The 27,951-nt window shown below is 57.7% G+C and overlaps 2 protein-coding genes across 2 annotated transcripts in view; one reads left to right on the forward strand and one right to left on the reverse strand.

Moving 5' to 3' along the window:
- The window catches only part of SLC52A2 (solute carrier family 52 member 2), a 397,658-nt gene that overhangs the window by 274,109 nt on the left and 95,598 nt on the right, over positions 1–27,951 (reverse strand). The gene's annotated exons all lie outside the window — the stretch shown is intronic.
- DGAT1 (diacylglycerol O-acyltransferase 1) lies at positions 12,434–27,799 on the forward strand. The gene is made up of 16 exons (XM_032786300.2): positions 12,434–12,542; positions 16,379–16,419; positions 17,654–17,739; positions 18,829–18,881; positions 19,941–20,046; positions 20,401–20,520; positions 20,950–21,024; positions 21,517–21,620; positions 22,220–22,258; positions 22,873–22,914; positions 23,447–23,491; positions 23,738–23,850; positions 25,000–25,065; positions 25,433–25,520; positions 25,993–26,055; positions 26,446–27,799. Exons 1-16 carry the CDS (start codon positions 12,465–12,467, stop codon positions 26,590–26,592), a joined length of 1,266 nt encoding a protein of 421 aa, XP_032642191.2. The 5' UTR covers positions 12,434–12,464; the 3' UTR covers positions 26,593–27,799.

The raw sequence follows: 27,951 nt of genomic DNA on the forward strand, positions 1-27,951 counted from the left end.
CTCCCCTCCCCCTATGGGGACCCTGGGAGCCCCCACTCCCCTGGGGCTCCTGTAGCTCGGGTCCCACGGGGGTGCTGTGCACTGGGGGGCTAGGGGCCCCGGAGAGCCTGTCTCTCCCCTCCCCCTATGGGGACCCTGGGAGCCCCCACTCCCCTGGGGCTCCTGTAGCTCGGGTCCCACGGGGGTGCTGTGCACCGGGGGGCTAGGGGCCCCGGAGAGCCTGTCTCTCCCCTCCCCCTATGGGGACCCTGGGAGCCCCCTCTCCCCTGGGGCTCCTGTAGCTTGGGTCCCATGGGGGTGCTGTGCACTGGGGGGCTAGGGGCCCCGAAGAGCCTGTCTCTCCCCTCCCCCTATGGGGACCCTTGGAGCCCCCACTCCCCTGGGGCTCCTGTAGCTCGGGTCCCACGGGGGTGCTGTGCACTGGGGGGCTAGGGCTTCCTATAGTCTGGTCCAGGCCCCTGTAGCCTGGGCCCGCCCTAGCCCCAGGAACGCTCCTTTGCCTGGGTCCATGACCCGCTGCCTAGTGTACCTTTGGGCCCAGGGGGTTCCCCCTTGTGGTCCCTTCTAGCTGGGGTGATCTGTCTTCTCTCCCAGCAACAAGACAGACTTCTGAGCCCACATCTAGTGCTGCCCCTACATGCCTGTTCCTGCCCCCCACCCTGGGAGCTGTGTGGGAGATGTTTGTGAGCCCTCGTACCCCATAGTCTGGATCCCACCTAGCTGGAGTGGTGTGACCGTGTTAACTCTTGACCCTAACAATGTCCAGGGCTGTCTGTGCAGCGTAGCTGCAGTTATTTGTCTGACTCACGCAGTTGTGCTGCCGGAGTAGAGATCTGTGCATGCAGTTAAGCCCTGAGTATGGTTCAAGGAAAAATTCCCTCTGCACAGACCAGGTCTGTCCCCATGTTCTGACTTGATTGCACCAGTGGTGCACGAATGTGTAGTGAGTGTCTCACCCACTTGGCTTCTGCTTGTTTTATGCCCATATTTCTAATCTGGCTCTTGCACAGGACGCTATGTTAAGAGGAGTGGCCAATGCACGTCCTCCGCTTCAAGGGGAGAGCGCTGTGGCTGTGTGGGGGTGGGGAAGGGGGTCGGCCCTATAAATGGGGAAGGATTAGCGTTGTAAAGGAGGCTGGCTCTGACGGATCAGCTCTTCTGAGGCCTCCCCCAAGCTTGCCCTGTTGCTATTCATCATCCATTTGTTTACATTCTTCTGCCAGTTCCAGACCACATGGCAACACTTGTATCCAGGCCAGCCTGAGTGAACTTCCCTGGCAGGGATCTTGTGACATGGTATCAAATGCTGCCCTGGAACAGGGTTCCTGCCTTGCTCCTGCTGGCGCCTGGGGGAGGTAATCCTGGCCATCAGGCAGGAGGGATTTGCTGTAATGGGTTCCCAAGCTCTAAAGTGGGAAGCCCATCTTAATATGGGGCTGGTCTCTTGGGACTGCACCCGGGGAGCTACAATCCCATAATGTGGTGCTGGCGTTTTGAGTATCCTCAGTGTATTTATAACATCCTCTCATGCAAATCAGCACTTGTAACCAGGGAAGAGAAATCCACATTGACTGGTCAGCTTTCCACGGCCATCTGAGAGCCTCTCGGGGGGGCTGCAGTAGCTGAGAGCAATTGTGTGCTGGGGTTGCTTGTGATCGTGGGGGACAAGACTCTGCACCCTGAGGCTCTCTTCCAGTGTATGTCTTGTGTTCCTAAAGCTCCTGCTTCAGGGTTTCAGCCAGCCATCAGCAGGGGTCAGGAAGGGATTCCCCTCCTCCTCCAGTGTATTCTGAGAGTTTCTGCTTTCTCTGAAACATCAGGGATGGCCATGGCTGGAGGTGGGACATTGGGCAGGGTGAGTCAGGGCTCTGAGCTGGCACCAAGCCTCCCCTTGCTGGTTCTGGCTCATATGCCAGGGTCTCCCTGATCTATACGTGGGCAGGGGTGTGTCATTGTCATGTGTTGTCCCCCCCCCAAAAGTCAGACTGACAGGGACCTTGGGAGGTGGTTGCTTTCCCCTGCAGCGTGTGGGTCACTTGCCAGGATTAGCTGGGTGCAGCTCACTGAATCAATTCCCTGCCATTGCAGCGCTTTGGGCACCAGTGCTCCATGGTCCCTGCTGTTCTCTGCCTGTGGCACACACCAGTCCAGTCTGCCATGGGTCTCCTCTCCACAGCTGGGTTTAGTGTGTGGGTGCTGGTGGCCTGTGGCATGCGGGTCAGACTAGGGGATCTGGTGGTCCTGTCTGGCCTGAACCTCTGCCTCTAAACCCCCTGATAGTGAGCCCAGTACTGTGAGCACCCCACACTAAGAGACTTTGTTCCCTTCTCTTGCTGGTTGTGAAGTTTGACTGTCTAGGGCAGAGATCAGCAACCTTTCAGAAGTGCTGTGTCGAGTCTTCATTTATTCACTCTGATTTAAGGTCCGCGTGCCAGTCATACATTTTAATGTTTTTAGAAGGTCTCTTTCTGTAAGTCTATAATATATAACTAAACTATTGTATGTAAAGCAAATGAGGTTTTTAAAATGTTTAAGAAGTTTCATTTAAAATTAAATTAAAATGCAGAGCCCCCCGGACCGGTGGCCAGGACCCGGGCAGTGTAAGGGCCACTGAAAATCAGCTCGTGCTGCCTTCAGCACCTGTGCCTTAGATTGCCTACCCCTGCTCTAGGTGTTCTGTGAATTCACTAGGTGGGGGGCAGGGCACGAGGGGTTCCCAAACTGTTTGTTTGTTTTGGCATAACCCCATTTAAATGAGCGGTTTCCTTCCAGGACCCCGGATAGCATGGATAATGCCAGTTTTTGCTCTACAAAATGGCATCCTCCACTCAGTGTGACCTCGTACATTTAGTGCATGTGAGGTCACGCTGTGCGGAGAATGCTGTATAAAACGGCATCCTCTGTGCATTGGGGCCTTGCACGTACCACGTACGTGAGGTCACGCTGTGCGGAGAATGCTCTATAAAACGGCATCCTCTGTGCATTGAGGCCTTGCACGTACCACGTACGTGAGGTCACGCTGTGTGGAGAATGCTCTACAAAACGGCATCCTCTGTGCATTGAGGCCTTGCACGTACCACGTACGTGAGGTCACGCTGTGCGGAGAATGCTCTATAAAACGGCATCCTCTGTGCATTGAGGCCTTGCACGTACCACGTACGTGAGGTCACGCTGTGTGGAGAATGCTCTACAAAACGGCATCCTCTGTGCATTGGGGCCTTGCACGTACGTGAGGTCACGCTGTGCAGCGCAAACTGGTGTCCTCTGCCCATGAGATTGCTGTGACCCTTCCCTCCCCCCGCTGCTGGCAGGCCCCCATTTGGGGTTCTGTCCCACAGCTTGGGAAATGCTCTAGAGACTCCAGAGCGCTGGGTGCTGTAGATATGCCTGACGTTGCATGACAGTAACGGCAAGGCTCCCGGCGCAGTCTTGACTCTGCCAACTGGCATGCCTGCCCTCTCCTCTCTGCCTCCCGGAGCATTCAGCAAAGCCAGGAATGAGCAGCAGCGTCCTGGGAGGTGTCAGCTAGGCTGGATTTGTATCTTGAATGTCTCCAGGATTCCCCGAGCTGGTCTGTCAACAGCGATTTTAAAAGTTCTTTCCTTGCTGTACAAATCCAATCTGCTGGCAGCTTAGGCATCTCTTCTCGCCCTTGTGGCCTGCGACAGTAGTACCAGCCATTGGCCTTCCTGGGGTGGGGCCTCAGCATGTCAGCTACTGTACACATACCCTCCACACTGGTCCTGTCGCCAACCTGGCACGGGACTATTCCTCTACTCCCACTCCCTTTCTGGGAGGAGGGAGTTGATTGGCTCGTACACCTGCCTCAGCCCGCAGAGGGGCAGGGGAAGTGAATCTTGCCCTGACACAGAAATGCCACAGTGATTAAGGCCGTCTCTTCAGTTAGTGCCAGGGAGGGAGCGTGGGGCAGTGCAGTCTCAAACCCCACAGGAGCTAGAGATCTTGCAGAGGGAGCATGAGCCAGGAGAGTTGCTCAGCTGATGTAGGTGAGTTGCCTGCTGGAGGCTGATAATAGAACCCAGCATGTGAGACTTGCTGCCAAATCTGGAGCGCAGAGAACAAAAGCACATGATAGTGTCTGCTGCTTAATCTTGGTCTCAAGCAAACTGACTCATGTGCCTGAGCCGAGCTGAAGATCTGGGATCTGTGCCACCTGCAGATGACCATTGCATTGCTGGAGCTAACTGCTGACAGTATTGCTGAGAGGCTGCAGCCTGGATCAGGGCCCCACTGTCTCAGCATCAGCCAGCCTCTGCTCTGAGCTCAGGCTCCTCTTAAGAGTGGAGAGAACAAGTGAGTCCCTCCTGGAGGGAGGGCGAGTGGCCACGTAGTTACTAGCCGTATGTACAGCTGGTCACTAGCCTTCTGGAGGATTCCAAAACCCATTTCCCCAACCCCTATCACTGCAGTGTCTGAACCTCACAACCTTTCCTGTCTTTCTTCCCCTACGTATGGCGGGGCAGGACGGTTACTCCAGTGTGCTGGTGGGGAGCTGAGACTTGCCAAAGGTTACCCACTGCCTGTGATGGGGAGGGGGATTGAACCCCTAGTCATAGTGCTTGCACCCTGGGCCATCCCTTGCCTCCCACTTTAATGGCTGGAAGCCCGTATGGTTGTGGTGCTGTGTAATGAACAGGTTAGACACCTGCCAGGGATGGTCTGGTTATTACTTAGTCCTGCCTTGATTTCCGGGAGCGGGACCAGCTGACCCCTCGAGGGCCCTACCAGTCCTACGCTTCCGTGAGTCTATGTGGCTCTCTTCATCTGCCACTGACGTGCAGCCTCCTCAGGGGTGGTGCGTGATGGTGTTAAACAGCACAGTGGAACACACAGTAAAGAATCCTGCATCCAAATGAGACTGAGGGGGCGGGGGGTGTCATGGAGTGGGGGAAGTAAAAGGGTTGGTGTTTCCCTGGGAATTCAGGGAGAGACCCTTCCCTTTATGGATTGCCATGGGATTCTCAACGCTGGTCAGAACTGCTGTCTTTCCTCATCTGAAAGATGGCAGCACTAGCAGTGCAGTGCAAAGAACACATGTTGTGATGCTTTTTTGAAGTCACCCGCCTCCACCTCTGCGGCTCTCAAGGGTCAGTCCTGCCCTGATGCAGCAGGTTGCTGCTTTGCACAGGCACTGATGGAATCACAGTGCAAGGTGGGACATAGCATTTACATGAACCACAGCCTGCAAAGGTCTCCTAGTGCTCTTAGCGCTGCAAGTGTTTGTTTTTGTAAGCCACAGGCTTGGCTGGCTCCTGCTCTGCGGACACATGGCCTAAACCTGTTCTCTCCTCATGGCTGGCTGGCCACTTCCTGCTCTGATCAGGTTTGGAGAGCAGCCCCCTTTTCGGGAAGGCTCAGGTGCAGCACCTGGGGGCAAGATTGAGTGGAATCAACCTCCCTTGCCCAAGGTGCTGCTCCTGCTCTGCTGCCTGAGGAGTCAGTTCCCCACTCTGGGGATGGAGGAAATGACCATTCGGTGTCCCCTGGCTTTGCTAGGGAGGAACAGGGGCCAGGACTCTACCCTCACCCCTGTGCTGTGTGGAGGAGAAGGAAGACCCCAGAGGGGTGGGAAGCAGGGAAGACTCCAGGTGTCAGTCTGGCACTCAGTGGAGCTGGGGTTAGTGGTAGAAAGGGAGCAAAGTGTCTGCACCAAAGCCCAAGAGATGGAAATAGACCATGCTGGGGTCTTGTCAGCTGGCTAAGCACAGCACCGCATGCAGCGTGCCTGGCTAGAGAGGCAGCTGAACTGCTAGCGAGAAGAGCGCTGGGGGATAAGGCCATTTCTTCAGTGGGTCACTTTCTCTGCCTGTCTGGGGCTAGAAATACTGGGGTGGGGCAGGAGGGTGTGTGGGGATGGGGGAGGCAGAACATCTGAGTGGTCGCTGGAGAAGTGGCCCTAGGCAAGAACTGAGCGAAACGTTTGTGGGCTGGCTAGAGCTGGGCTTGGAAAGGCACTGGGCTGCTGTCTGACCCCAGTCAAAGTGCAGGCTGGCAGAGCTGTGAGCTCCACTCAGAGCTAAGCAGGGTGGATTAGTGATTAAAATCAGGATTTAAATCACTAGTCAGGAGCAGGACTTTGGAGCTGGGCTCTAGCTCAAGGCAAAAACCTGCAGCTCTGGAGCTGCTCCATGCTCCTGCTCTGGGCTTTGCTCCAAAGCCCTGGTCAGGAAGACTTGATTTAATCATGGATTTCTATAAAAGTGCACTCTGGTTGGTATAACCATGCATTCTTCACAACTCAGATGTAGGATTCATTTTTAGAAGGTACACACTATAAATCTTTAAAGTGATTTACTTTGAAAACTTTTCAGACTAGTTTTACAGCTATTTCAGAAAATGAATGATTGATTATTTCATTTACCAAAGGTAATTGAAGCAGATATTTATGAAGTCGTTGGGAGGTGAACTATCTTCAGTTCAACAGGTTAATATTAATATTTAGAGGATTTCCTTGCCATCCTGTGTTAGGAGGAGAACATCAGACATTTAAATTTTTATTTTACTAAAACGTTATTGTCACGGAGTCTGGCCCTGCACCCCTCTTCCTGGGACCCACAGTGACTTTTATCCAGCCAGTAAAACAGAAGGTTTATTGGACAGCAGGAACACAGGTTACAGCAGAGCTTGCAGGCACAGTCCGGACCCCTCCACTGAGTCCTTCTGGGGGTTCAGGGTGCTTGGATCCCAGCTAGGATCCCCTGAATTCCTCCCCATAGCCCAAACCCAAACTGTCCTGCCTCTCCTCCTCCGGCCGAAAAAAAACCCTTTGTTTCCTTCTCCTCCGCCCAGCAGCTCCCCCTCCCCCCTGCCGGCTCACATTACAACCTGACTACCTGTCCCTCACCTACAGACATCCCCTGCTTTCCCGTTCCCCACACACAGTCCCTACTCCATCACAGTTATGTATTCTGGATTTTTTCTTCAACAGCAAACATAAAATATTTTAACAAAACAAGCATATTAATTTTTGAATTTAGCTAAACATTCAAGTTTTTTAAATAGGTTTGTTAAAGAATTTTAACAAATAGTTAAATGAAATATTTAAAAACATTTTTTTAATTGACTGTCAGCCAAGTCAACTGAGAAACTTAAAATATTGGTTTCTGCAGTTAACTCAGTTGTCTTCACGTTCATTTTCCTGTTTGTTCATAATCTGGAAAAGAAAAACAAGCTTTCCTGGTTTTTCAGGTCCCAAACGATTTCTCAATTTGGAATGAATTAGTGCAAAAAAAGAAAATATTCTTTCTACACTGACAGAAGAAGCTACTGCTGTTAAGTGAGATCATCACTTCAACAGTCTCTGAATCCACGTACTGACGTGACTTTCACCAGTTCACTGCTATGTCTTTCTTTAAAACATCAGCAACACACATCTTGAATGGTTCTTATTCCCAAACTGGGTCTCTGTCATGGCCGGCTACCATTATAGATTTCCCTTCTAGTGAGAGGATGTTCTGGTAGATCTCAAATCAATGAAGGCTACACTCGGAGAGACCTCAAGACTTCTGGAATATGTTGCTCAAACAGTTTCACTTTTGTTTCTACTGCCCGTCCCTCCCTTCTCACATTTATTCCCAGACTTCTCCTCCTTGTCCAGATCTATTCCGCTCCCAACAATCTTCTAGTCCAGTGGTCCCCAAGCTTTTCCATGGGGCAGCTGCAAGATGACTAGCGGCCAAGGACCGTAGCCACCAGACAAGCAGCTGCTGAAATGCCACTATGAAGCAACAATGTCAAGAGGTGTCGCTGCTGAAATTTGGCAAGATTTTGGTGGTGGCACTTCTTGGCATTGCCACGTTTGGCGGCTGTTTGTCCAGCGGCCAGTAGGCAGGCGCACATGGATGCCCCGCAGGCGCCATGGTGCCTGTGGGCACCGCGTTGGGGACCCCTGTTCTGGTCATTGAAATCTTTGAAACTGCACTTTTAGAGAGGTGGGGGATTGACACAAATTTGCAGAGGGACCATAGGGTTGAGGTCTGTTTCTCACCTCTGTATATTTTATTTAAAAACCCTGTTGCTGTTAACAAGTATGTTTTGTCTGGAGTCACAAATTCAGTTTGAGAACTGCAAAATTAAACCTCTCTGGTGGTGTCTTCTAGACTGAGCACTGAGTCCCATTGGGGAGATAGAAAGACTGTTTAGGTTAATCTGTCCAGAAGCCTGTGGAACCCCATGAGACTGGGTCCCTAATCCATGAACTATTGGAACTTGTCTACAAAACTTTCCTTAAACATTACCTGGATATTTGTCTCATACTGTAGATTTAGAACGGAAACCCCTATTCCATGGTGATACCTTTGAGCTCTAATGTACATTAATTAAAACATCTGTAGATAAAGTTTAAAATCAGATTTGAGGAAAAACTTAAAAAATCCAATTTTATTAGTTTTGTTTTTCAAAAATGTGATTTGTATCCCCTGGCACTAAGTGAGCTCCGGTCCCTCTGCCTTGGGCACAGCGCACAAGGCTAACAAGGATCTTGTGCTCTCCATGAGCTACGGATGGCTAAGGGGTGGTCAGACTTCACCTCTCTTGGCAGGGCAGGTGCTGCCTTGGGGGAAATGGGTGAGGGGTAAGAAGGGAGCCATTCCTGCAGAGCCGCCTTCAGAGGCATCCTGTGGCTTCTGCCCCTCCCCCCCCCGACAGCAGGAGCCCCCCAGTGTTAAATGCTGAGGCGCAGACAGCTGTAATCTAGCCAGGAGAGAGACTTCTGCTGTGTCATGATCAAAAGAACATCGCTTGGTTTGATCAGCGGGTGCAGAGGCTGTTCTTTCTCTGAGGATTACAGGGAAGCCTCCACTGTGGAGAGCAAGTCCCAGCCAGGAAGGATGTAATAGGAGAGGAGTCAAAACCCTGCTGGAAGCTGCAGTGCTGGGGATGGCCACTGACTTTCTAGCCTAATGTGGGGTGAGGGGTCCTTAATCTTACTCAGACAGTCCAGAAGAGACCCTGCCCTGGGCTCATAGGCCTCTCACTATAGTTTGGGGTTCTTAATCCCATCCTCACCTGACTGTACCTTTCTGGCTCAGAACACTCCTGGGGACGTATCCCAAGTGCTGCCGTAGAATGTGGATACAGGCAATTAAAGGTGGCATGTCTGTGTCACAGGACACTTGGGTTCCTCTTCAGTGACTCCGAGCAAGTCCTTTACCACTTGGCTTTGGTTCTTAAGGACCATACACAGCTCTAGAAATATCAATTCAGTCTGACTGCATTGTGTCTAAAATAGCAACCCAGTGCACACAAGGCTCGCTGGCTGTAAGAGAGGTATCCTTCAGTACAGTCAGCCCAAGCCTCCTGTCCCTCACTATGGTGACTCCTCAGACACAGGCAAATCTCTCCCTCCTCCCTGTGCTCACTGCCGCCTCCGCTCAGCCTTTCCTGCCCTGGCCCTAGCTCGCAGAGGTTAGCCAGCCGCTGCACGAGAAAATTGAGTGTCTAAATTTGGTGACTAGAAATGATTCACACCACTTCTAATTTCATTGGAAAACCCTTGCAGGGATCTAAAGTGGCTGCCATTCCTTGTTGCTGTGTCCTAGACCCACAGTGGTGGCTCTGGGTGGCTGTTACGAAAAGGCAAGTCTGCATCTGGCCTCTACCAGTGCAGAGGGGGGCCTGGTGTCTGCCTTCCCGCAGACCCTGGCTGTGTGGTTCACTCCCCAGCCCTGGATGAGGAGAGATCGGGCGACTGCCTAGCATTCATATGCAGAAGAGTTCCTGAGTGTTGGACCAGGAAAAGGGGCGAGCCGGATTGAACCTCACAAACCAGAGTCTGAACTCCCAGCAGCTGGCACTCTGTCTTGTCCAGCTCTCAACTAGTAAGAGGCTCAGCAGGGCCCTTAGCGGTGGGGAAACTCGGTGGGATATCGCTGCCTTGATCCTGGGATAATTCCAGCTCAAGTATTTCTAGGTAAGGTGATACAGAAACCTGTTCCCTGCCAATCTGGCTTGGGCTGAGACCTGATGCCAAGTCCTGGCCCCAGCTGAGCGTAAAACCCTTGTGTCTGGCCAAGTATATGCCATGAGCAGGATTTTCAGCTGACTGGTGTCCCCCGGGCAGGTGCTGTCACTGGCTCTCAGTCTGATTCCTTGTGCAAGCACAAGTGCTGCTGGCGGCTGCTTCTCGTCCCACCTCTGACCCTGGCTCTCTGCTGACCAGTCCCATGCCAGTGCTGTGCCAGCCCAGAGTGCACCATCCACATGGCAGGCACGCCCCTGCCCCAAGGGGAGAGCCATTCACCCACCACAAGCGGTTACCCTAATTAAATGCTTCACCCATGTGAAAGCAGGGCCTCTTGCGCCCTGTCCACATGACTCAAACAAGCCTTGCAGTCTCCCGGGGCTGGAAGGCCTTGAATCAACACAATACCACCTCGGGAGGTGGGGGTTCTTCCAGCTGCATGGACCTGTTTGAGATAATGCCTGGAGGAGGGGTCTGGCTGCTCCCTGCTGTTATGGCCGCATGTGGGGACTGGTACCACCGTACTCCCCTAGGGCCTGTGCTGCGTGTGGCCATGTATCCTGGCCCCTGCAGCAGCTCCCTTGGGTGGTGCATGCCTGCCCGTGCTTGCAGCATAGCGTGGGCGCTTGCAGCATAGCGTGGGCGCGTGGATCACTAATGCTAGGGGTGAGACACCTCCTGGCGGAGGGAATAGCAAGCTCTGACCAAGCTCTGGGTGGTCTGTCCCCAGGGCAGGGAATAGGGACGAGCCTCCCCCAAGCCCAGCACTGATGTGAATGGGGCTCTCCCTGCTCTGGAGCAGGCTGACAGGCAGTGAGTGGGAAGGGTCTTGCTCCTGCTGGCTAGTGACACACTCCCCTCCCCGGGAATGGCTCCTGAGGCTGGCCAAGAGGCTTAACCCGGTAGCTTAAGAAGTTGTGATTCATGTTCAAGTAACAGACTCCTTGTTTAATCTCTGGGTGTCGGTAACGTTGGACAGGTTACGCGGGGGACCGATTGTGTATGGGGTGGAGTGGGAGTGAGGTGCTTGGGCATGGGCTGCTGCCCCACTGGGGAACTGGCTGTCTCTGAATCCCCTGGCGGAGGCAGCTCAGAAACCAGTGCCCGGCTGTGCTGTTCGCTCAGCTCTCTGGCGCTGGCAACTCCTGCAGTGACTGCCGCGAGTGCAGTGCTGCATTCTGTTCTGCGGCGGCTCTTCCGGAGTATCCGGGTGCTTTCCCGCTGTGCACTTAGCAGGGTGATGGATCTACCTGTGTGTTCTCACTCCCTGGGGGAGCAGGGTGCACCATGTGGGGTCTCTCTGGTAGAAATTTTGCTGTCTCTGCTGCTCTGTTTCAGCAGAGGTCTGGCAGGCAGCAGCCTGAGTGGATGGTGGAGAGGTTTGGGATGGCCCTTAGTTCCTGGGGGGAGTTCGTTCCTCTGTCTGGAGCAGGTCCTGGAAAGGCTGCCAGTCCTGGGAGAGCCCCGTGGTGCCAGAGGAGCCAGTTGTCAGCCCCTCTTGTCCCGCACCTTGGGGCTCTATGGAGCTGTCTACACAGTAAAGAACCACCCGTGGCTGGGCTGTGCCAGCTGACTCGGCTCCTGGGGCTCAGGCTGTGGGGCTGTTTCGTTGGTCTATAGACATCTGGGCTCAGGCTGGAGCCCAAGTTGAGGGACCCTCCCACCTCACTGGACCTGGAGTCCAGACCCCAGCCGAAGCCCAGCCGTCTCCACTGCAGTGAAACCCCTGCAGCATGGGCCAGGTGCAGCTGTGCAGACAGATCCTTGGATGTGCCGGGCTCAGGGTGTGGTTCCCGAACTCTGCAGCAGAAACAGTGCCAGGTTCTCCCACACCTGCCCTGCTGCAGTGCCTGTGAGCCCCCAGGGCCCATCCCATTCTGCGGGGGTGACCAACTGCCCCAGTAGAGTGTGGACATTGTCCACCGGACTGGGACCCACTGACCATCATCAGATGGCGGCTGTCTGACTGCCCCCAACGTGGTCCAGATTCCAGCCTGTGGGGCTAGCACATGGGCTCCGATGTGCAGGAAGTAGGACGAGATACCTGCTGGGTTCTCTTAGCCTCCGAGTCTGACTCACGAAAGTCTAAACATTTTGTGTCCATTCCTCTAGCTTCCTGGTCCTCTGCTCCTAGGGCTCCCCCAGGAAGTGTCCCCTGGTGTGACTAGCTCTGGGGTCCCTGGCCTGCAGGGCTGCGTGGTGGCCAGCTCTTGTTACCGGCTGGGCCATGCCAGGAGAGGGCAAGAACTCCCTCTCCCTGCACACAAGCAGTAGCTGTAGTGGTCACAGCTGGCCTGGGGGCTGGCGAATGGGAGGGTGATGCCCCAGCCAGTCTTAGTAGGGCATAACCCACCTGCAATCAAAGCTGGAGCTGCTGGGGGCTGGGGCCAGCAGTGGGAAGGGGCTCCTGTGGGTCCTCGCCTGTCACTGGGACTTGGATAATCTGCTGGGGTCTCTGACTTCTCTCACCAGGTGTCACAAGATGCAGGAGTCTCTGCTCAGCTCATCCAGCGGGTACAGCAACTACCGGGGTATCCTGAACTGGTGTGTGGTCATGCTGGTGAGTGTGAGCAGTATCTGGGCCTTCTGCACTGTGGGGCCAGGGACAGCTTCTCCCCACCGTGCGGGGTGTTACTCATCCAGGGTGCTGAAGGCTGGTGTCTCTGCTGGGGGCCAGCCTGGCTTCCTTGCATCTGCTCCTCTGGGTGTTTATGCCCAAACCAACACACTGGCTGTCGCTCCCTGTCTCAGGCACAGAGCCAGCCAACTGCTCTGCTCCAGGAGAGCCATGAGCCAGCCAGACACTGCACCTGTACCAGCCTAGCCCAGTCCTCACTGCAGGGCAGTTATAGATCAAATCCCACCCAAGGGGGTAGCAGCAGCAGCAGTGCCGTGATGGAGCCTGTCTGCATGCTGGGCTCCCCATGCTCTGTGCCAAGGAGCAGTTTAGCAGCTGAAGGTCTCCACCTGCAGCCCAGATCTGCTCCGGCAGGTTGCAGAACTCGTTCAAGGGAGTTGTGACCCCACCCCTGGCTGTGGCTCTGCAGCCAGAACAGGGGCCCCGGAGTGCTGGCTAATCCAGAGTCTGGGTTTAATTTGATTTGCCTGGGAAAGGGAGCAGAAGAGACTTGGCGGCAGCAGAGCCGCTCTCTGTGGTAGAATTCACTCTTGCTCACGGCACGGAGCAAACTCCCCATCCCTGCAGATGGTGGCAGAGCTGTCGGGCAGCCCTGTCCCTGGTAAGGGGGCCCTGCCTTGTATTTCCTACTGGCTCAATGTACTAGTGAGCATTCCACATATGACTGTGCTCCAACCTGCTGCCACCCTCCCTGCCCCAGCATCTCCTCCTCCCTGGCAGCTGGTGGAACAGCCCTGGGCTCTGTAATGGGCACAGCTGTCTGCACCTGCCTAGCACCCACCTGCCTCTCTTCCCCCGGCAGCGTGAGGCACATGGCCCCAGTAGCCTCCGGGACACCTGCAGCAGGGCCTCCGTCTCAAACTGGACCCAGCTGAGATCCAAGGACAGTGATGACCCAGTGGCTGTGCCTGAACCAGCCTGGCACATGCCTGCACAGACCCTTCGCTGGCAGATCCACTCCCTGGGTGCCCTGCCTCCTCTGACCCGAGGCAGCACCTGCGAGGCTTGCTGAGCAGCCGGCTGGATTCTGCTCTGGGCATCAGTGGACTCATTTGGCCTGGAGGCAGCGAACTAGGTCAGGCAGGAGGAGCTGCATGGACCTGGTCTCCTGCTGGCCCTTTGCTAGGAGAAATGCTTGTTGACTGAAGGTCTCTGACCCTTTCCAAAGGGGACTAGGGAAGCTGGGATCTGCAGCATGTGCTGTGGCCTCTTATTTCCCTCATGACTCACGTCCTGTGCCGGCAGTGGCCCTTGTACTGCCTTCTCTCCGTGTGATGCAAGCGCTCTCGTCTAGATTGGGACACTAGAACGTAGGGGTGGGAGAGGGAAGAAGCTCTTGCTGGATCTGGAAGTGACCCATGCAGCAGTCACAGAAACGCCTTCCTGTCAGTGCAGGGCCAGCAGTGGAGGCTGTTAACCCTCAGTTCCTCAGGCAGGTGAAGTCCCCACCACAGCTCTGGGGAGATGCTTGCCGTGCAGGCCCAGGTGTGGGGGGCAGAACGTGTCTGAGGTGGGAAGCTGCAGAACCCTACCAGCCAAGCAGGGCCAGGGCAGACTCTGGCGACCCATGGCCCTGTACTGGACAAAGCTGACTGGCTTTCTGGCTAGCCCCTTCTACACAAACCCCTACCTGGGCTGGGTGGCAGTTTCTCCCCAGCCCCCATCTGGGGCTGCACATAGACCTGACCGACCCCTCTGAGGCTGGGTGCAACCATCCAGCCCTGAGGCCTGGAATGTGCTGTATTGACCCCAGTGACAGGAGTGTGGCCTGTGAGACTCCTGCCAGCCAGCTGTTGTGGGGAGGGGGGCAGAGCAGCAGCCTGAGGGGTCTCACCTGGTGAAGGGGGGTGAGGCTCAAGCTCTTGCAGGGTTTGCCTGTCTCTATCTTGCCCCTCAAGCTTCCTGGGGCAGGGAACTTGGCACCTAGCCAGTAAGCGCTTGCCCACAGCAGGCGCTTTGTGCTGGGTTCCTGGCAGCTCCCCAAGCAGTTGCAGTAACCAGCCCTCAAGCTGCTGGTACAGCACCAGTCCCTGTTCACTGCCTGGTGACCTTTGGCTCAGTGCTGAGCTGCATGGGAGTCCTGAGCTGAACCCCAACCAGCAGCAGGGTGGGGCTGGAGCTGCCGGCAGCGGGAGGGCGACTGTGTTTTTAACCTGACTTGGAGCTGCCACGTGGCTGAAACCACCTGATGCTGCGGTTCAAAGCTGAGCCCAGGCAGGGAGAGCTCTGAGCGGAGCGAACGGGCAGGACTGAGCCGAGGGAACCTCTCCAGGCAATGAGCTGTGCTGCAGATGCCCAGGGCCAGTGGCCAGGCTGCCAGATGGGGCTGGGGGGTGGCTCTGAGGGCCGTGGTAGGAAGCAGCTGTCCTGTCCCAAGCCAAAACAAATGGGGAGCAAGTGTGGGAAGAGGGTCTGAACTCTCCATTGTGCAGTGGGGAGCATGTGACTGCCCAGCACCCTGCCCAAGCACAGGAAATGGAGAAACATGCGCTTGCTCAAAACTTCCTGAACTCCCAGGGTAGGTACATCCTGGAGCTGAGCCAAGCCCAGCCTGCGCCAGGGTAGCACACGCAGGGTCTGGCTGAAGTGCCATGTCTTGGGCACTGACAAACCAGCCAAGCCTCTGCTCAACAGGAACGGCGCTAGGGGTTTGAGTGCCCTAGGCGCACGGTCATTTTGCCGCCCCGCATGCTGGTCCCCCAGCTGCCTGCGGATGGTCGGCTGCTCCCGTGGCTCCGGTGGAGCTGCCGCAGTGGTGCCTGTGGGAGGACCACCACAGCCGTGCGAGCAGCCGATCCTCCACAGGCACCACTGCGGCAGCTCCACCGGAACCGCCTGCCACCCCCTTTGGCAAAATGCTGCACCCGAATAATGCTGGCGCCCTAGGCAATTGCCTAAGCTGCCTAAATGCAAGCGCCGGCCCTGCTGCTCAATATGAGACAGCCGGGTTTTCTGGGGCTCAAACGCCTCAACCTGACTCCAGGGCCACATCTTCCCTTGGGGCTCTGATCTCGCTCAACCACCTGCCTGGGAGCCAGGGACACTGGTCCTGTCTCCCCACCTGTGGGAGAGGGCAGGTCCCTGCCCCCCCAGAGAACAGCTGGACAGCCTGGTTTGCACCCTATGGCCTCAGCAATGGTGCCGGTGGCCTACAGCGGTGACTTGCATTGAACACAGTGTGGGCTCTGCTGCCCTCCATCAAGGGGAGGGGACAGGGCGGGATCTGACTCGTATTCTGGCAGCCCCACCCTGCTATGCTGGGCACAACACAGCTGCACACGTGGCCTCTGCCCCCTAAGCTTGCAGTGAGACCCACCGAGGCCTGTTGGCTAGCTAAACTAGTTGCCCTGTAAGCAGGGACTGTGCTGCTCCCTTGGGCCTGACCCCCATGCCCTTTGGAGCAGCCTCTGAGAGGCTTCACTGAGGGATTCAGGAGCACTGGCGAGGCCGGGTTGGCACCAGGGACAGACCAGTGGCCAGACACTGGGGTCCTGCTGGGCACAGGCTGAGCTTGCAGGGGCAAAGGCCTGTGTCTTCTGGGGGGCAGGGTGGGAGAAGCAGGGAGCCCAGTGACGTGCTCTGGGATGCTCCTTGGAGGTGAGTTGCTCTGAAGGGTCTAACCGCCCACCAATCCCCAGCTGAGCCTCCTGGAAGCTTTGCCGAGCCCCCGTGTGGAATCCCTCCCCTTTCCTTCAGGAGCCGAGCCCAGGCTCCACGTCTCTGTCACTCCCTGAGTAACGCTGGCTCCTCTCTTCCAGGTCTTGAGCAATGCCCGGCTCTTCCTAGAAAACCTCATCAAGTAAGTGCTGACCCCTCCTGCTCGCACAGGGCCAGGCTGTGTGGCTGCTCTGGCTGGGCAGGAGCTGGCTGCAGACCCACTCCACGGCAGAGCGTGATGGGAGCTGATCCCCTATGGCATGAGCAGCAGGGGCTGCTGAGTCAGCTGTGCAAGTTCTGTCACTAGCTAAAGGTGCCCCACAAAGCAGGGTCCCTTCAAACCCCTTCTCCCTGCCCATGCTGAGCCCCACACCACAGACCAGTAATGCCAGGTGGGGCGCACTGCTCTCCCATCCCCGAGGCGGCTCTGCACACCGTGTGGGAATGAAGCTGGACCCTGGAGTGCTGGTCATGAGCAGTGAGGTCTGACCACATGGGCCCAGTGAGTGTCCTGTCCCGCCAAGCTGCCCGAGGCCTCGGGAGCCCCCTCCCAGGGCTTGGGAGCCTGCCCCTGCGCTAGCCACGGCCACCTTGCACATGCTAAGGGCAGGGGTGCCACCCTGTGGTACTAACATGTACTGCAACTTCTGAAAGTGGCTTTCAAACCTCGCCTGTCAGGACCAGGCCCCTTGCCCCCGCCACGGAGCTGGGAGCTCTGACAGTACAGGGATGGGATTTCCTTAAATCTGCAGCTCAGGATGGTCCTGAATGCTGCTCAGGCCTGTGAGTTCTCGTCCTGGGCCACTAGCAGCCAGCTGCTGCCGGGCCACTTAGAGTCCCAGTGTGGGTCTGCTCAGTCCCTTGTGCTGAGTGCGGGCTTGGAACAAGGCCTGGCCTGGCTAGCTAAGGCCGCAGCCTCTGGGTGTTCCCGTGCCCATCAGCACTGTATGGGACCCCACTGCAGACTAGCCCTGAGGGGCTCAGGTGGTCTGACACCCAAGAGGAGTCCTGGAGAAAAGTCAGCCCCACTGCTCGCTAATCTGAGTGCTAACGAGTAACTGCGCTAATGGCAGGAGGCCCTGCCCTGGAGGGAACGAGCCCTGGGAAAGGGGTACCTGGGAGGGTGTTCTGGGGATGCCAGGAGTGCATTGCTCCTGCCCATTGTACATGGGGCAGGACTGTATGGTCCATGTCTGGCTGGTGGGAGGGGGGAACCGTCCTCTGGACAGGAACCTGCTGCTGACCGGTCCCTGCTCCTTCACATGGGCTCGATCACAGTGGGGACTCGAACCCATGTGGGCAGCCAGCCCCAGAGCCCTGTGCAGCACGTCAGGCGGGAGCTGCCCTCCAGCTCACCTGAGACACTTTTCCTACAGATACGGGATATTGGTGGATCCAATCCAAGTGGTCTCCCTGTTCCTGAAGGACCCCTACAGCTGGCCCTCCCTGTGCCTTGTCATTGGTGAGTCTGTGAGAATCCTGCCAGCGCTGAGCTGGGCCCCACAGGAACTGGCTGCCTCCTCTCCTAGCCATGTGGAGCTGGGACAGGCCCACCGGACCCCCCCCCACACACACCCTTCTCTAGCAGGCTAGGGCAGGGTTGTGCCCTGCTGAGGGCTCTGTCCAGCCCCTCAGCATCACCAGAGCTGGGGCTCTTGCTCCCCAGAGGTCACAGCCTGACAGGAGGGGACTTCCCCCTGGATCTAGCTGAGCCTGCCCAAGCCCAGGGCCTGACATTCATTCACCAGGTGCTGCGAGCACTGGGGGCTGCTCCACAGAGCAATCCGTGCCCAGATCCCGGCCTCTGCTCTCCTGCCTAGAGCACTAGTGGGGAGCCGGGGGCGGGGGGGCGTCCAAAGGATTCACTCCTCAGCCCATGCTGCTTGCTGAGGTGTGAGCACTGGCCGTTGCAAGTGTTCACCCAAGGGCTGGGCCCTCCGGTTAACCCACCTGATCTTGCAGACGGGCTCCTCCAGGCACTGAGCTTGGGCAAATGCTGCAAAAAGCCCAGTTGCTGGTAATGAGATCCTTGGCTAGTGGGGGCTGCCTGGGGTCTGGGCCAGATGTGCCTTTAACCACATCCAACTCAGACCTCCTGGCGGCTGCATTGGGCTTCTCTTCATTCCTGATCTGTCACAGCTGTCCTGTCTCAAGCTGGCTGGGCTCCTTCACGGATACAAGGGAAGATCCTGAACCAGGCGCTAATGTTGCCAGCTGGAGATCCGTCCCTAGGATGGGGTGCAGGGTCTCCCTAGCACGGCCTGCAGGAGTGATGCAGGGGGCAAGCTCCTAGCCTCTGCCCCTCTCCTTGCTCAGCCCCCTCCTGTCCTCCCCGAGAACAGAGCTGAGCGCTCGGACAAGCCACAAGCCCTGTTCTGGGAGCAGTGGGACTCCAGGGGCGCTGTGAACTCTTCAGCGTGCTGTGCTGGGAGACTCGGCAGGGAGCGAGGCAGCGAATGGCCAGCTCCTGCCCCAGGGCCCAGCTGTGCTCAGAGCTCTCCAGGGTCCTGAGGGATGGGGCTGGGTGTGCTGACTGTTCCTTTGCTTACAGTGGCCAATGTGTTTGTGCTGGCTGCTCTGCACACGGAGAGATGCCTGGCAGCGGTGAGCCCCTTTGCGCGTGGCAGAGACGGAGCCTGGGGGGTCACACTTGGGTTACAGCTACTGGGCTGCTCTGGAGCCTGTGGCCGGGGAAATGGGCATTTCCTAGCAAATGCATGGGCAGAAGGGGACTCGAGGATAAGAGCAGGATGATCGAGACGGGTGCTCTGACACCAGGCTGCAGGCCTGGCACTGCCAGGCCAGAATGGGGGGCTCAAACTGTGCCCCATGAGCTGCCTAGGGAACCCCCTGGAGTGCTTGGGAGGGAGAGGCTCTGGACTGGCCTCTGCATCAGATAAAGGGATGCCCTGCCTTGTCCTCAGTCCCGCAACCAGCAAGTGTCATGGAGCACTGAGTGGTGCCTTGTTCTGCCCTGGCTCCATCTGCTCTGTGCACCCCAGCAGCGGCCTTAGGCTTGTTACTTGTGGGGGTGGGGGAGCAGCTTGGGGAGGAGTGAATGGGGTGAGGCTAAACCGGACAGGTGGAATGAGCTCTCGGGCTGCAGCCGAAAATCCCTGGCATGAATCTCACTGACCTGGTCTCCAGCAGCTGCTGTGTCAGCATCTACCAGCTCAGCTGCCTGCGAGCCCAGGGAGCAGTGAGTGGTCTGTGCTGGGCTCTGCCTGCCCAGGGGAGCAGAAATCGAACGAGGGTACCTCTCCTTCAGAGGGCCTGAGCCCCACTGCCGGAGCAGAGTGCCCCGGCCAGCAGCACTGTGGGGCACGCTAAGCTGCAAGCGTGTTCTGGGCCTGGCCTGTCTGAGGGGCCATGGGGCATGTCCCCGGGCAGGAGGAGCAGCTGCGATTCCTGTTCCCAGGTGGGAGGCCCAGCACCTGGCTCTGGCGAAAGCCTCCGTGGGGCCCAGTCCTGGGTAACGGAACCTACCTGCAGCAAAGCGACTAGGGTGAGGGCAAGTGCTGCCGTCTCCAGCTGTGCCGTGCTCCAGGGGCAAGCCGGGGGGAGAGAGCATCAGTCCCATGGGGGCAGCCTCCCCAGAGGAGGGGTAGGGCAGAGGGCTCAGGGTTGTTGTACTGGCCTCATGTGTCTCCTGGCTCTCCACAGGGCTCCATCTCTGAGAACGTCGGCTCCATCATCCATGCATGCAACCTCCTGACCATCCTGTGTTTCCCAGCACTGGTTGTGCTGATGGTCTCCTCCGTCACTCCGGGTAGGTGGTGAGCCCCCTGGCTGTCAGTGCTGGCTGCATACAGATGTGGGTTCACACTGTGGGGACCCCCTGGGATACTGGGGGCTCTGGGCTCCCCAGGTAAGAGCGATGTCAGCTGGGGATGCCTGAAGTGAGGCTGCAGCAGCAACCTGCTCTGGGGAGCTGCTGTCTGACCTTGACCCTGTTAGTCTCTGAGGCTGGGGGTCCCTAGGGACAAGCTGATCTGGGGCTCTCACCTCCAGTGTTAGATGCTCACTAACCGAGCTGGGCAGGGCCAGTGAGTCGCCCGGGGAACGCCGTCCCTGCAGCAGTGCCTCACAGGTCACTCACGCTCCCGGCCTTGTCTCTCCCCAGTCGGTGCCGTGTTCGCTCTGTCCATCTATACCATCATCTTCCTCAAGCTCTTCTCCTTCAGGGATGTGAACAAGTGGTGCCGAGCCAGGGGCCGGGCGAAGGCTTTGCGTGTGCGCCCAGGTGAGCCCTGGTGGTGGGCAGGCAGCTGGTGGTCACGCAGGGTGGCACAGCGCGTTGCAGAGTGGCAGGCGCATCCAGCTGTTCCCCAGTGCCAGGAATGCTGCTATGGCCTGTGCTTTGTGGTTGTTTTACAAGCTAGTGGAGCCCCCCTCTCTGGGGCTTGCAGCCAGGTCTTGCTCTGGCACGATGCACGAGTGTGGGGCTCATCTATTCCAGGAAGGGAAACTGCCCTGGCCACAAATGGCTCTGCAGAGATTGGCGCTGCAGCTTGCTTTGCCTTAGTGCGACTGCCATCTCCACATGGGGGTCTCTGCTCCTCCCACGTGACTGCCCTCCTACCACGGCATGGGGCTAGCAAGTCTCAACCGCAGCCCTAGTGACCCCGGGACCTTCAGGCTAATGGCCGTCTGCTCTCCTCTCCTTTTCCAGCTTCTGGGCTGAAGAAAGTCAATGGAGAGGTAGTGCCGAGCGGCGTGTGCTATCCAGCTAACCTGACCTATAAAGGTAACTGAGCTCCCGGCCTGCAGTGTGGGGGCGTTAGGTTGTGATAACTGGGAGGTGCTTATTGCCCGGCACACCTGGGCTCCTCAGCTCTCTCCTAGAGCAATGCTGCTGAAATCCCGGGTGGGCAGCTGGCTGCAGGCGCTGACGGCAGCATGGAACTCGCCCCAGAACTCTCAGGAGCATAGGAGGCAAATTCAGGCTGGAGAGAACAGGGCTAATAGTCACCTTCAGGCTCTGCCGTGGCAGGACAGTGACCCAGGTGACAGGCACTTACCCGCAGCCTCACCTGCCAGCTCTCGGAGAGCCCTGCTGAGGGTTGAATGCCGGTGTTCCTTGAAGGCAGTGGACCTGCTCCATAGGGCTGTCCCAGGAGCTTGCTGCTCTGGGCAGGTGGTGTCAGTGCTGCTTGTTCAGAACCTCATAACTATCAGTGGGGGTGCTGGGCCCTGGCGGTGGTGGGGGCACTGATGTGACTCTGCTGGTCTGTTTCAGACATGTACTACTTCCTGTTCGCTCCCACCCTCTGCTACGAGCTGAACTTCCCTCGCTCACCCCGGATACGGAAGCGCTTCCTGCTCCGCAGGCTCTTTGAGATGGTAAGGCAGCTTCGGGCCCCGCTCAGTCCTGCTCCTGAGCGCTGGGCCAGTGACAACCCTCCAGACTCGGCAGGTGCTGCTTGTGGGTGGCCCACAGACAGGGCTGGCAGCGCGTGGCCCATGGCTGCTCCTGCAGCACCGACTCCAGCTCTGGAGGGTGGGCTGAGGAGAGTCTCAGGCTGGTGTCTCAGCAGAGATCTCCTGAGCAGGCCTGGGGGGCTGCCTGTGGCTGTAAACTCCCCGCTGTCCTAGCTGGTAGGCAGCAGCATGCCTGCTGGGGGGCAGGAGACACCCCCCCCACCCCCCGCTCAGTGGCTGCAACAAACCCGGCATTGCTCCAGGACGCCAGCCTCCTAGAGCAGACTTCTGGCTTGGCCTGAGAGCTGCCATGTTGGGACATGGGCAGCAGGGGTAGACTTGGACCAGTGTGGCCTGGTGCCTGGATGCCACTTCCGTGGGGCAGCACTGAGGGGCCCATATGCCTCCTGGGCCTGTCTGCCAGGTCTTCAGCACCTGAGCAGCCAGGCATCCGGCATGGGCCTGTGCTATGCAGGGGTGGGGCCCTGCCGATCTCACTACTACTGCCTCTTTGTCTCCAGCTCTTCTTCATCCAGCTGCTGGTGGGGCTGATACAGCAGGTATGTGGATGGGGCAGCAGAGACCATTCCCTGTGTGGCTCATGGTGGGAGGGGGCACATCAGGTGTCTCTCGGCTTTCTCCAAGCACAGGGATAGCTGAAATTGGCAGAGGCGGGGTGGTAGACAGGAGCCCCCGCCATCACCAGGCAAGCGTAGCCTCTGGTTGACTCAGCACGCGGTGCCAAGTGCCTGGTGCAGAGTGGGCTGGAGCCTGCTCTCTCCAGGGCCCTCCTGGCTGAATCAAAGGACAGACAAGGGCTGTTCCCCGTGATGGGAACATGCAAGTAAGAACTGAGTGGAGGCTGATGGAGTAGGGGGGGGACCCCTAGGAACAAAGGGCAGACACAGGCTCCCTGATGAGCATCTGTGATTAACGAAGTTGGATGTAGGCCCCTGGCGGTGTGTGGGACTCCAGTGAGCGTCCGTGGGGCGGGTTGGGATCGGCCAAGCAGCTAGAGGGGCTGAACAGGGGCAAGGACAGACTTGCCAAGCAGGCAGTGACTGCAGCTGACTCTTTGGGGGGGGTCCTGGATCCTCGGGTGAGGGGTGGGCTTGAGGACTGGGTGCACTGGGGGGAGCAGCCTGACTGTCTAGAGCTAAACTTCTTCTTTCAGTGGATGGTCCCCACTATCCAGAACTCGATGAAACCTTTCCGGGTGAGTCACCAGCCTCCCTTATATCCGGTCCGGGTTACAGATTCCCTCCCCCAGCTCCGACTCTGCAAGCTCCCTGTTGCGCATCTCTCCTCTCCTGCGGGGCTGTTGGCTCAAGCCCTAGGGCGGGGCAGGAGGTGGCCATCTACCCCTCTGTGCTGCTTGTGCACTGGCTGACTGGCCACAGCTGGGTTCAGCGGGCCCCCCAAGGGGCAGCGCCTCAGAGCTCCGTGGAGAAGCTCCCGTGCACTGCAGCCGGCTGTGCAGTGCCCTAAACGGACAGGGCTTGAAGGCTGGTGCCCTGGCTGCCCTGTGGCATGCCCCACGGAGGGTGCGTGCTTCGTTAGCAGGCCTCAGCGCGCCCACAGACAGCAGGGACCCCAGCCCTTCCTGCCAGGCTGGTATCTGAACAGGGCTCCCCACTGAAGGAACAAGGCTGTGAGTGCCGGTATCTGGGAGGGAGTAGGGGAGTCCTTAAAGCAGCCTTCTCCCCACGTCCTGGCCAGCTGGGACTGATGCTGAGCTCTCCTTCCAGGATATGGACTACTCCCGAATCATAGAGCGCCTCCTGAAGCTGGCTGTGAGTACTGCAGCTCAAATTCACCACCTACCTCCAGGGCTGGGGATGTGGCAGCCTTCCTGAAACAGGCTCCCAGCACTGTCTGCTATTCCATCCCCAGGCCTCTCGTGGGCAGTGGCTGGCAGTCATGCCAAGGGGCGGCTGGCTCTGCTTTCCAGCAGGGAACTCCCTGGAATGCCTTGGGTATGAGACGATTCTTGGCGTCGGCCAAGGGCTTGAGTTCGGTCTGTTCCTTTCTCTGGGCAGGTCCCCAATCACTTGATCTGGCTCATCTTCTTTTACTGGTTCTTCCACTCGTCCCTGAACGTCCTGGCTGAAGTGATGCAGTTTGGCGACCGGGAGTTCTACAGGGACTGGTGGTAAGCCGTGATCCACTCGGGGGGGGCCCGCCAGGAGCTGTCTGGAGGGGAAGTGACAGCTCCCCAATGGCCCCAGGCCCATATCAACAACCCTGCGTAGGGGGCAGGGATCCCCTTGGACTCAACTAGCCATTGGGCCAGCTGCAGGAAGCTGGTGGCACCAGCACCTTGGAGACTCTGGCTGCCGTCTTCCCCCCGATGGCGGACAAGACTGTTTAATGCATGTAGCAGTGTAGAGACGCCATGTGGCTTGTCTGTGTAACCCCGTCCTACTGCCCACCCCTTGAGCCCCCTGAGATGGGGAAGACCCTTACATAGCACTTCCTGCCTTCCTGCTGGGCTGGGGGCTCTCCAGGAGCACACGCAGGTGCTGCAGGGAAGGGAGCTCCTGCACTGGGGGAGACACCGTCCTGTCTCCATCGTCTGTGTTGAATACCTGGGAGCACCTCCAGCTACCTCCTCGTGATGCTGTGCCATTGACCAGTTCCTTCTGGTCAGAGTCTGGCTCCCCAGGGATGGTGGTTGGGTGTTGCTGTTGTCGGATACCCTGCTAGAGGCCACAGCCCAGTCACAGGAGGGTCACTCAGGGTCAGTCTGACCTCAGTGGAGCATGTTGGCTCTGCCAGGGGACTTCCTACAGCTCCATGCGCGCACTGTGGCCAGAGCTGCCTGGGAAACCCAGGCCCATGGGAGCCACTGGACAAACCCTGCGGGTGTTAGTCTGAACTGCAGTTGGAAATCAGGGTTGTACTTCGGGTCCCTCTGCCCCTTCCCCTCTTCTGGGTAAACATGACTGGCCAGCGAGCAGGGGTTGCCCTTCCCTCGGAACTGGTCCAGCCGGACCCCCCTGCGATGGGGCTGCTATTAAATGCACTTCTCCTACCAGATGGCAGCTGTCAGACAGTGCTGCAAGGTCTGTAGCTGGGGACAGAAGGGAGCTGGGGCCTGTGAAAACCCCCTCATGCTGCTGGACATCTAGCTGGGAAGTCCTCCATGGCCCCCCAGTGCTGGACATAGTGCCAGTCCCTGCCCTGCTGGCGTGTGGCCACAGCTGGCTGGCCGTTGGGAGCAGAGGGGTTGTGCTGGTCCCAGGTCTCCTGCGGGCCCGTGGCTGGGATGTTGCTGATGCCGGTTCTCTCTCTCCCCCAGGAACTCTGAGTCAGTGACATACTTCTGGCAGAACTGGAACATACCGGTGCACAAGTGGTGTCTCAGGTACAGCTCCCTCTGGGCTCAGCGAGGGGCTCAGTGTGGCTCCTCCTGGCTGCATGTGCTGACCTGGCTGTTCCCTCGGGGCAGAGGGGAGGCCCTGTGAGCTAATAGCTTGGTGGAGAAAAGCCAGCTAGAGAACACCCTGAGCTTCTGCGCTGGGGCAGACAGCAGCAAGCTCCTGAAGGGCTGATCAGCATGTGAGGATGCTCCTGGGAAGGGGCAGCTCCGAGAACCTAGTTCCTTGTCTTCGCAGGGCTGGGGGACGCTCCCGATCTCCCTCAGCTGCTGCTGCCTAGTTAACAGCCAGGGCTTTCCTGACTGCTCTGCTCTGCCCCCCCCGCACGCGCTAACTCCTGCTCTTGTGTTGTAGGCACTTCTACAAGCCAATGATCAAGAGGGGGGTCAGCAAATGGACAGCCCAGACTGCAGTGTTCCTGGCATCGGCTTTCTTCCATGAGGTTGGCAACTGGCTTGCTCCCTGCGTGGGAGGGAGGGGACTCGGCGTTGGCTGTCTTGTTGCAAGAACTGCATAAAAGGAACGTTCGTGGCCTGACCAGAGCAGAGGAGAGCAGCCTTCCCACCAGCATGCCCTCAACAGGACAACCAGCCTGCAGCGCAAGCCTTCAGCGTGACCGTACCTCAGTCTGCGCTCACTGGGAGGAGAGGGCTGCAGACAGGGCAAACTCTGCTCAGCGCTGCCCCTGGGGATGCTTCCAGGGGTCTAGGTCTGGGCTGACTTGGGTACCCATCCGGGGGAAGGGAGGATGCTGGGGGTGGGTTGCAGTTAGCAGGCTCAACCATCCCTCCCCATCCGTAGCTGGGGGAGTGGATCCAGGAGGGCGAGCAGCAGCAGCTCCTCTGACCTTGTGGGGGAATGCAGTGCGGCTTGGGGCCATGCATGGAGCTGATGCAGAATCTTCTCTCCTCCAGTACTTGGTGAGCGTGCCCCTGAAGATGTTCCGGCTGTGGGCGTTCATGGGGATGATGGCTCAGGTAAGACCTGGGAGGTAGGAAGGTCACCTGCCTCTTGGGTTTCTGATCCTTTAAGGGTATCTCCATTCTAGCATGCTGGAAAACTGGGCCTTCTCCACTGCAGTAAACCACATGGAACCATAGGGAGATGCCTGCACTAATATAAATCTGTTGGCTCCAGGTAGTTGACAAAGTCCATGTGTTCTTCTGTAGCTGCCTTCTTCAGTGGCTCCTTCCCAGTGCTCTGTGGCACCCACCGCTGCCTTTGGGCTCATGGGCTAGGCAATGGGGCCTGTCTTGGTTACTAAAACACCCGCTTCGCATGGTATCTGTGCTCTGTTCTGCCCGCTTGGTGCGTGACGGCCTGTCTTTGAGGCTTGGAGTCCAAGCTCTGACTGCTCCTTCCCCCAGATTCCACTGGCCTGGCTTGTGGGAAGGTTCCTCAGAGGCAACTATGGGAATGCAGCCGTATGGATCTCCTTGATCATCGGGCAGCCGATAGCCGTCCTGATGTACGTTCACGACTACTATGTGCTCAACTACGAAGGCAGCCAGTGATGCATGTGGACTCCCTGTTCGTGCCTCTCCTTGTGGTGTCCTCAAGGAGCCTGGCCGGGGTCAGAGCCCCCACTTCCTGCTGTTCTCCGAAAGCCTCTGGGACTGACTGTAGCAGCAGCACATGTGCGGAGATGTCAGTCTAAGGAAGCTGCCTTGTCCTTTTTTTGTGTGTAATCAATGGGGATGAATATTTTTGTGAATTGAATGTTGGATCAATGCAATATCCTCTGGCGAGAAGCACCAGGGAAGAGGAAGGGCCTCCACGGAACCCTTCTCTCCTGTCACTGGTGGTAATGCTCAGGATCGGATTCTTGAGAGGGCATTTCCCAGGCTCCTGTAACAGGCCTTGCAGGGTGTTCGGGACTGAGCTTAGGGCCTGCCCAAGGCAGCACCAACATCTTCTGAGGCCAGCTGGAGAACTTGGCTAGCTGAGCTTCAGAACGTGCTTCTGCTCTGACCACCTCTGGAATGTTGACCCCATCTTGGCAATAGGAGATGGACAGCAGCGAGGGCTGGGCCTCCATATAGGGTGTCAAAGCTTTAATGTGGTGGCTCCTTTGCCCTGCTCAGTGCAGAGAGGCAGCCAGCTGGGAGCTGCCATTTTTAAGGCACTTTAAAAGTACTTTCACTGAAGTCTCAGATTTTGTTCTCGCTCCGTCCCATGTTCAGACATGCCGGCTACTGCCTCTTTAAAAGGCAGCTGTTGAAGGGTGTCTCCCTCAGCCCTGATCCTGCAGCCCTCCTGAGAATCCTTCCTGGTACCAGCCTCTCCCTGGGGCTAGCCCCTGGCTGCAGGACCCAGCAGATGGTACTGGGCTCCTCAGGCACCAAGGTGAACCAGGAACTGCCTGCTCTACGTGAAGCTCCCCATGTAGGGGAGTCTCTGTTCGTGGCCAGCCTGCAGGTGCCTCTGGTTTCTGTATTGTGCACAGGTTCCACTTGGGCTCCTCTCAGCGGTCCCCGTAGTCCATCCTCGAGCATGCCCAGGTGGCCGCATTGCCCTCCATGGCTGCGCTGCTTGGGGGGTGTGACTCTGAGATGGCAGGTCCAATCTGGATCTGTGCTGAATGTCCCCTGTGGGGGGGGCATGAGCTGTCCATGCAGGGGCCACAGTCCCTTGTGCTACCCCATCTCCAAATGTCTGCCCTAGCACCCTCTGACACTTTGTCTGTATCTGCCAAACCGTGAATAAAGCATCTTTTCCAAAGCTGTCCCCTGGCTGCCTTGCTGGGGGGGGGGAGGCAGTGCACTTAACGCCAGTGCCTGTGCTCAGGCCCTCCATGGAGCTGGGCTTTTGCAGGGGAGGCACCAGCTGTGTCTCCTCCACAGAGCTGGGCCCAGGGCAGTGACATGGATTGA

Source organism: Chelonoidis abingdonii, chromosome 2 (assembly GCF_003597395.2).
Source record: "Chelonoidis abingdonii isolate Lonesome George chromosome 2, CheloAbing_2.0, whole genome shotgun sequence".
NCBI lineage: Eukaryota > Metazoa > Chordata > Testudines > Testudinidae > Chelonoidis > Chelonoidis abingdonii.

Bases quoted from the DNA above. Each gene is read 5' to 3' on its own strand.
- DGAT1 (XM_032786300.2), top strand. From the start codon at position 12,465: ATGCAGGAGTCTCTGCTCAGCTCATCCAGCGGGTACAGCAACTACCGG. The intron at 22,259-22,872 runs GTATGTGGATGG...TTCTTCTTTCAG, and splicing joins TGGTGGGGCTGATACAGCAG to TGGATGGTCCCCACTATCCA. The intron at 23,492-23,737 runs GTGAGTACTGCA...TTCTCTGGGCAG, and splicing joins AGCGCCTCCTGAAGCTGGCT to GTCCCCAATCACTTGATCTG.